An 8,025-nucleotide genomic window follows, 5' to 3' on the forward strand; every position below is an offset into this window, starting at 1 on the left:
CGTCGCGTTCTGCGCGCGCCTCAAAGAGCCATCAGACCACCACAGATGGGGCCCAGTAGGGCTGATGCCTAATCCGGAGCTGCGGACAACCTAGCGGGTTTACCGGGGCTCCGGCTCGACGGGCAGGAGTAGGAACGGGGTGGTTTTTAGTCAGTAAGAGTCTGACACTCCCTCTCGCCTCGCCCAAGGCGGGAGAAGTCATTGGATGATTTTCCACCCTAAAAAAAAAAAAAAAAAAAAACCGCAGAATTTGCAACCCTCGACATCCTCTGTCAATAATCAAAATACAAGGACAATATTGAATGGAATACTTCTATAAACAAACGCACCCTATTTCGATCCCCGCAGGGCTGTACGTATTATGCTTTCTTCGCCAATATTGATGTTGATGGATTTTTTAATTGGCTTCTGGTTTTTATCCTACTTTTTACTCAATATCTACGTCGACTGGTTTGCTCTAGTGATTGTAAGCGTTTACTGAAAACGGGACTTTATTTCTCACTCTAGCCAAAGTAAATTGATTTTAGTTTGAATTGATCAGGTTAGTATTACAGTTATCTGGAATTTGTTCGTTATTGTGTCAGTAATATAGCTTTAATTGAGTCATTTAGTTTCGTTTCACAAAACAGAACATTTCTGTGTACCCCAGAGAACAGGCACGTGTATACTGTTTTCCTTATAATGAATCCATTACGCAATCATTGTCTGCAAATTCCGTGAAAATTGTATCCAAACACTCCCTTTGAAACAAAACTTTAAGTCTAAATCAAAAAGTTAAAACTCGAGTCGTTGAAGTATTAATGAGTATTTAGGCAAGTTGGTAAAAATAAAAATGAAACATCCGTATCCTCATTAAACTTATCTCTGAAAGCTATGCAAATCTATCAGTAGGTACTTCCAAAGTAATCAGTAAACATTCACAAAAAAATCATTAAAATTCCGTAGCTTCTTTTTGAAGTCTCGGTGTGAAAATCATTACTAACGTTCTCCTTTTTCTTTTCAAATAATCACAATTTTTCTTCAGATGGGTCTTAAAGAAAATTACTTTCGGTTCACTAGCTACATTTTAGTCGACTTATTCTTATTTCGAACAAATATATATCTGAGAGACGTTTATTCATATTTGACTCTTCAGGTGTGTAAGCAAATCGAACATTGTAATCACGATTTTGTTATTCAAATGTCGGCCGTTTTTCTAAAGATTTTTTACAAACAAATGTCAACGAACTCAGGGTCTTTAATATGTCGTGTAAATAAATAAAAAATATCGTACTCAATCTATTATTTATTAAATCTTTGGCTATCTGTTTGTACATCATAATCTACGATTCACGTAAAAACATATATCTACACATCATTTTCATCAAAATGTTTATATATCAAGTTACAACCTTAGGTTTCAGAATGATGAATGACATAATAATAAGTGGTATGCGAAACAGTATCAACTATAAAGTAACAAATCAATCATTGATTATTTTAGTTTGCCATTATTTAAATACAGTACATTTCGTGATGTATACAATAACTTATCGCTTTTTCAAGTTAATTTATCCAGTTAGAAAAAAGTAACACTTGAATGGAAATAATTAATGATCATTAATTCGTGAATGGATGTTCGTATTGTGAAATATTTCGTATCGTACAACAACAAATTGTACAATTGTACAATTAAACAAATAATGCACAATATTTGAATATAAAAGATTTACACAAATATTTCAAAGTGTTCTTAGTGGAAACAGTTTACTATCAAAATAAACGTTAGTAAATTTTAATGGAAATAAACTTAAAAATTACAATTTTGATTTTATATCGCCTTTTAGGGAAATAAAGCTCTCTACAAACGAAGCAACTTAATACTGCTACTGTGATTTGGTTTGTTTTTTCTTGTAGTAACATATATTGTTTGTCAACCGGTCTGTTTTTTTTTTACCCGACTGCGCCAGAAGGAGGGTTATGTTTTTCGAGTGTATGTATGTATGTATGTATGTATGTATGTATGTATAATTGTTTGGCACGCTCTGCAGCCTAAACGGCTTGATGGATTTTGACTTCAGAGGTGTCGTTAGATTCGTATTTACTGTGAGAGTGACACTGGATATATGAAAATAATAAAAAAACAAAATGGCGGATTTTTGGCGCGAAATTCAAACATTTCTCACTCTCTAGCCTGAACGACTCGATGGATTTCCGCTTGATAGGGGTCGTTTAATTCGTATTTACTGTGAGAGTGACACTAGATATATCAAAATAAAAAAATAATAAAACTAAAAAAAATAATTAAATAATAAAGGTAATTTAAAAAAACTGTCGTTAGATGTCGTGTCGTTAGATTCGTATTTACTGTGAGAGTGACACTAGATAATATATCAAAATATAATAAAACTAAAAGAAAATAAAATAAAAAAAGGTAATTTAAAAAACTAAAAAACCCGACTGCGTTTCTTTATAACATGAAAATGAAAAAAGCCTAAAACAAGAATACAAGAAAAATTTAAGCAGTCGGGACCCATTCTAAATATTATAAAGACTTAGTAAGGGCACATACTTTCTATTAGAATGGGTCCTGACTGCTTAAATTTTTCTTGTATTCTTGTTTTAGGCTTTTTTCATTTTCATGTTATAAAGAAACGCAGTCGGGTTTTTTAGTTTTTTAAATTACCTTTTTTTTCAAAAAACTGTGTATATGTAATCTTTGGTTTATTATGTAGTGTTCCTTTTCATGTTACAGTAAGCAAAAGTAAAAGGTACTGAGAGAAATCATACTACGCACTCAGTCTATTTATCATTGTTGTGACAAAATAAACAAAGGATGTGCGTTACTTTGTTTGAAGAAAGTCTAATATTGCAATTTTTATTAAAGGAAAAGATACATTTAATTAAAATCAATAACTTATCGTAAAGACATTTGACCTTTATATTAATTTCGGGTTCAATTCACGCATAAGAACCAATATTTATACAACCCACAGATCTTATTTGTTCCTTTCTCCGATATTATCTGTATTATTATTAAAAATGGCACCTAACATTACATACCCAATCACAGAAAGAGCAAAACAACATAAAACATTACAGTATACTTGTGTGCTAATCGTAATGATTGTCAAGATACAAGTCTAAGTTTTAGTATGAAATAATATACTTTGGCACTTGAGTAGAGCTCGTTACGCAATAAATTGTTTACAACGTTATAATTACAAGGTTTACAGGGAAGACATGATCTGCTTTCACGATATTTTGCGCAATACATTTTCGGCCTCAAAGTCATAACCATTCATCGTACCCACGTATGTTATTACCGATATGGTGATTTAACATTACGTATTGCGTTATACCATAATTATGTACAGTATGTTGTAGCCTAACCACAAAAAGCCCTTAAGTACGGCGTAGTAGATGAAGTCAGCTAGGTTAGGTATCTAAATTAAAATCACGATTCTACGACGACTTTACATAAAAATAGGGCTATTAACCTACGATCACCATAAGTCAACAAAACAGTTTATTTACATTGTCCAAACAATTCATAGCCCCGCTGCAATGTTAACCAATCTATTTGTACTTATTTCATAAAAAAATATGTACGTCCAATTATATCACAAAACGCCGTCCATACCTCGTGCAGCCGACCGCTTCGAACTGGAACAAAAGAGCATTGTATCTACAACACTGTCATACTAAATGTAATAACAATCTATACACAGCACACTGCTCACTGGTTGAATTATATTTTAGCCGAAATATCATACGCTTGGCTGGAAGCAAATGAGGTTTACATTTAAGTTAGTCACAGCCTTTGATAACATTCTATTGATCTCTCTATTAGTATGTTTACTTTATAATGAGGTGAGGTATAGTTTGGAGTTAGTTGTGTACAAACTACTAATTAATTATACTTACATTGCATTAGTTCTACGTAAGGAGAGAATCGTATTCGAAGGGCGTGGGGTCGGCTGCCCGCAGGTGTCACCATAACACCCCTCCCGAGATATTCGACACCTCTATTTGGTCCTCGGCCTCTGCGTTCACGACGGACACGTTTCTTCTTCTGTATCTGAGGCGAAAACTCACCCATAATATCAAAGACATCACTATTAGTCCACAGACTGCTACTGTACCTATATACTGAGCGTAACTCTTATCAGCTGACTGATACGGTGAATATTCAATCTTATACTTTGGGTGAGAAGCCTCCATTTCGGGTACAGTCACGTTTTCTGGTCTGCCCAAATTCTTACTAAAACCGGCGCTAGATTTAGATTCAATGACAATATTTTCTGTTTTCTTTGTAACGTTGAGAGGCGTGTTCAAACGTTTCCCAGATCTATTCCTTATATAAACATGGCTGTCATCGTCTTTCATGTCTTTTTTATAATTTCGAGTCGATACAGAGGAAAACGGTTCTATGTCTAAAAATCTGTGATCAATGTTTAGTTGGTCATTCTGAAGCTTATTTTGATCTAATATTTTTGATGATTCACGTGCTTTCACAATTGTTGATTCATTCATATAATCATTCATGGGGATTTTGTTTTCGCTTCTTTCAGTCCCCTTATAATTCTCCTTGACTAATTCAGACAAATTGTCTCTTTTATCTAGGTTGTTCTTTGTCATATTCTTTGATTGTGAAGATTTCATATTTGTGTAGTCATATTTGTTCTTAGTACTCGTATGTTTATATGGTTTTTCAGTTTTATTATTCAAGTACCCGTAGTACCTTAATAACTTGTTTATCATTTCTGTACTATACAAGTTGACGGGCGGGAGGCTGTCACTTATAGTGAACGTTTCCGGGAATGTACAGTTATATTTAGTTATCTCCACTTTGGCTTCAGAAGTAGAGTAATAACAAGTTTCACTACTGGACAAACTCTTGTTCCAGTTCATCCAATCTTTGAGCCATAACTCAGCGCTACAATTTATATTGTTGCCGTGTAATCTCAAAGTTTTCAGTTGTGCCAAGTAAAATAACAAATCATTCCTGATTTCTGACAAATTATTCATTCTCAAGTCTAGATATTGTAAATGAGAAAATGCGGCGAGTGCCGCCGAGTCAGCCAGTAGCTGTCTGGCCAGCCCGGGACTGGACTGGAGATGTAACATCTGAACGCTTTCTGGCGACGACATTGGAAACGAGCCATCTCGTTCTGGCACCGATAAGTTTAAGTAACACAGTCTTAAATCTCGCAGAGACAGCGGTCCGTCAAACGTACTCCACGACAATGTTTGTATCGGATTGCTTGACAGATCCAGCATTTCTAACGACAGCAGGTCGTCAAATACGTGGTCTTGGATATAATGAATATCGTTATTTTGCAACAATAATATCCTTAAGTTAGGTAAATTTTTCAAATCAGGAATTGTCAGATTTTTTATTTGATTATTATTGATAGAAAGATATTTCAATTCATCTGGTAACGATCTGGGCACAGTCGTCAGAAGGTTCTTGTTAATATTTAAGAATAATAGCATCTCCAGTCTACCCAGCGAATCATCTTCTACAGAGACAACTTTGTTATCCGAAAAGTCCAATGACTGTAGTAGGGGATAACTATCAAAGTCCCCACACCTAACGGCAGAAATTCTATTTCCTACTAACGATAGGAAGCGCACAGAATGTGTGAATGCTTCGGGTACTTGGTGTAATCCCGTCCGAGACGCATCTATCTGTTGCAGCCTCCGGCCAGTGCCGACCAATAATTGCGTATCCAATTGTGTGATGCCCAGATGTGGATTATCAGTGAGTAACAACCGCGCTAGATTCGGTAATAACTGCAGGGCACCCGGCGCTAGCTTCCTCAGGTTATTGTGTGACACGTCTAGGTGTTGTAGCAACCAGTTGTTGAAATAATTTTCATGGATAAACTCGAGATTATTTCTGCTCAAGTTCAGATGCTGAAGATTCTTCAAAGGTGTAAACACATTCGTTAACATAGTCAAATTGTTTTCAGACAAGTCCAAAGTCTCTAATTTCGACAACCCAAAGAAACTTTCCTCAAATATATTAATAATCTTATTCTTACTTAAAATAAGTTTTCTGAGATTCAGGAAGTTATTAAAGACTCCCTTGGTAACGTACTGCAAGTTATTGGAAGATAAATCAATTTCTCTCAAGTTTTGTCTTTTGATGTTGATCCTTATTTGAATAAAACTGTTATTTCTTATTTGTAGAGAGTTCGTGTCTAATGACGGCAAGTCGATGTAAACAATACTCGCATTACACGTTGTACCGAAATGGGCGGTAACAAGGGCTACGGTTTTATTTGTGTACTCCTGAGGCAGGTCCACCTCTTTGTTACAGCACACTGTGAGCTGGTGGTGCATGTCTGAGTGATCCGTCAATGTTATGTTGTACGAACATTGTTGACACAAAGTTGTGTTGGATATACAAGCACAACTGTCTATACAAATTGATGCCAAATGAGTTACTTGCCACCAAAATATAACCGTTAAAAATAAACACCGTTTAAAAAATTCAGCCATTTCTGACAATATCGTCTAAACTTCTTTAAATCTAAGCCGGATTGAAAGTTAGATGGTATTGCAGTTCACATTTGGGACACATATTTCTCTGAATCACATAATCACTTAAAGAGTTTATTTGTAATGAACCAAACATCTTGTAAGTTATCACAGGCACTAAACTCAAGTAGGCGCTGTTTCAGTCACATTGGTGTCACTCATTGTGTTAGTTGATGGGCACTGGTGGGCACTGGTGGCGAGGCGAGAGGATCACTGAGCACCACGTGACACTGGTACGTCGGACGTCGGTCGGTTGTGTTGCGCTCGTGTCGCGCTCGAGTCGCGTGAGGTGTCGCGGCGGGCTGGGCGCACACTGCCGGCGCCACCGCGTCTGTCTGCGAACTGTGCGATGCGAGCCGAGAGCCGCGGCGCCGGCGCCCTACCGCCGCTTTTACATCCCTCACAACCTCATTTTTATATAGTCAACTGACTTCCACACCACCACTATTTATGTCATACTCGGCGCTCCTTAATACGTTATTTTAAGGACGCGAGTATTTGTAAGTGTGCGTTATATTTTTCGCTACGCCTGAGATTGCTCCCTGTTGGGTTTTCATGGAGGACACTATGATTTAAACGATACGTTATTGTTGCGCTATATTACGATAGTTTATTATTCAAAACTAATAATAAAGTTCTCGTACCTACGTGTATATTCAGGTACGCAATGTTTAACGTAAGATGTTTTTTTATTTCTGTTATGTTTTTCACCACACAAGGGGAAGTAAAATGTAGGCGATCTAGAAAATACTGACCCTGAAAAAATTGTTGCATTAAAATGAAGATAGATGTTAAGTAGTAATGAAAGAGTTCCAATCAGATGGTGAATTCTTTTAAACAACAGATAATAAAAAAAATTAAAATATTAATATCTGACGAGTACATTTTTAAGTAGGAAGTTACTATGTGTAATTGGTGCGTGGGCAGTTCAAGTGAAAAGTAAATTGAACGGCTCGATGCCTGCTTTACTCAACCCTTTATGCGTACTGTTTCGAACATCTTTACGGAACCTTTGACTAGCATTTCCATGAATTGCTCCCGCAAGGCTTTTCGAAGGGTCTCTTTATTGCACTCCTTAATTTGGGTTATTTGAACTTTTCTTGTCCCTCCCCGAATAACTTGAGGAGGGAAAACATCGTAGCTCAAGCACCTCTAACATGTTGTGTTGGACACCTAATGCCAAAGTTATGACTTTTTTTGCGAAGGCTCGAGCCATCAAACAGAAGTGGCCGCGCTCCCATACTTTACGTACTCATACAAATTACAATAAAGCTTAGTTACAATAATACTAAAGTCTATCCCTCCATTTCTTATATTCATAATATTATTATAATACATTTCTATATTATAATACTTTAGTGTAAATATCCTTATGTAGTTTCTTAAAAGAAAAAAATATTTAGTATCTAAATATTTTTAATGTCTACACTATAGGTAAATAACTTCTATAAATATCAGTAGGTTTTTATCAAAATAGACAATGTCTTTAGGATTCAT

At 35.9% G+C, this 8,025-nt stretch overlaps 1 protein-coding gene across 1 annotated transcript; it reads right to left on the bottom strand.

Annotated features, from left to right (window-relative positions):
- Nucleotides 1-2,647: 2,647 nt before the first annotated feature.
- Nucleotides 2,648-6,919, bottom strand: LOC118268484 (protein artichoke). The gene is made up of 2 exons (XM_035583003.2): nucleotides 3,907-6,919; nucleotides 2,648-3,645 (listed from the first exon to the last, which is right to left on the bottom strand). Exon 1 carries the CDS (start codon nucleotides 6,487-6,489, stop codon nucleotides 3,973-3,975), a length of 2,517 nt encoding a protein of 838 aa, XP_035438896.2. The 5' UTR covers nucleotides 6,490-6,919; the 3' UTR covers nucleotides 2,648-3,645; nucleotides 3,907-3,972.
- Nucleotides 6,920-8,025: the final 1,106 nt, after the last annotated feature.

Source organism: Spodoptera frugiperda, chromosome 29 (genome assembly GCF_023101765.2).
Source record: "Spodoptera frugiperda isolate SF20-4 chromosome 29, AGI-APGP_CSIRO_Sfru_2.0, whole genome shotgun sequence".
Classification (NCBI taxonomy): domain Eukaryota; kingdom Metazoa; phylum Arthropoda; class Insecta; order Lepidoptera; family Noctuidae; genus Spodoptera; species Spodoptera frugiperda.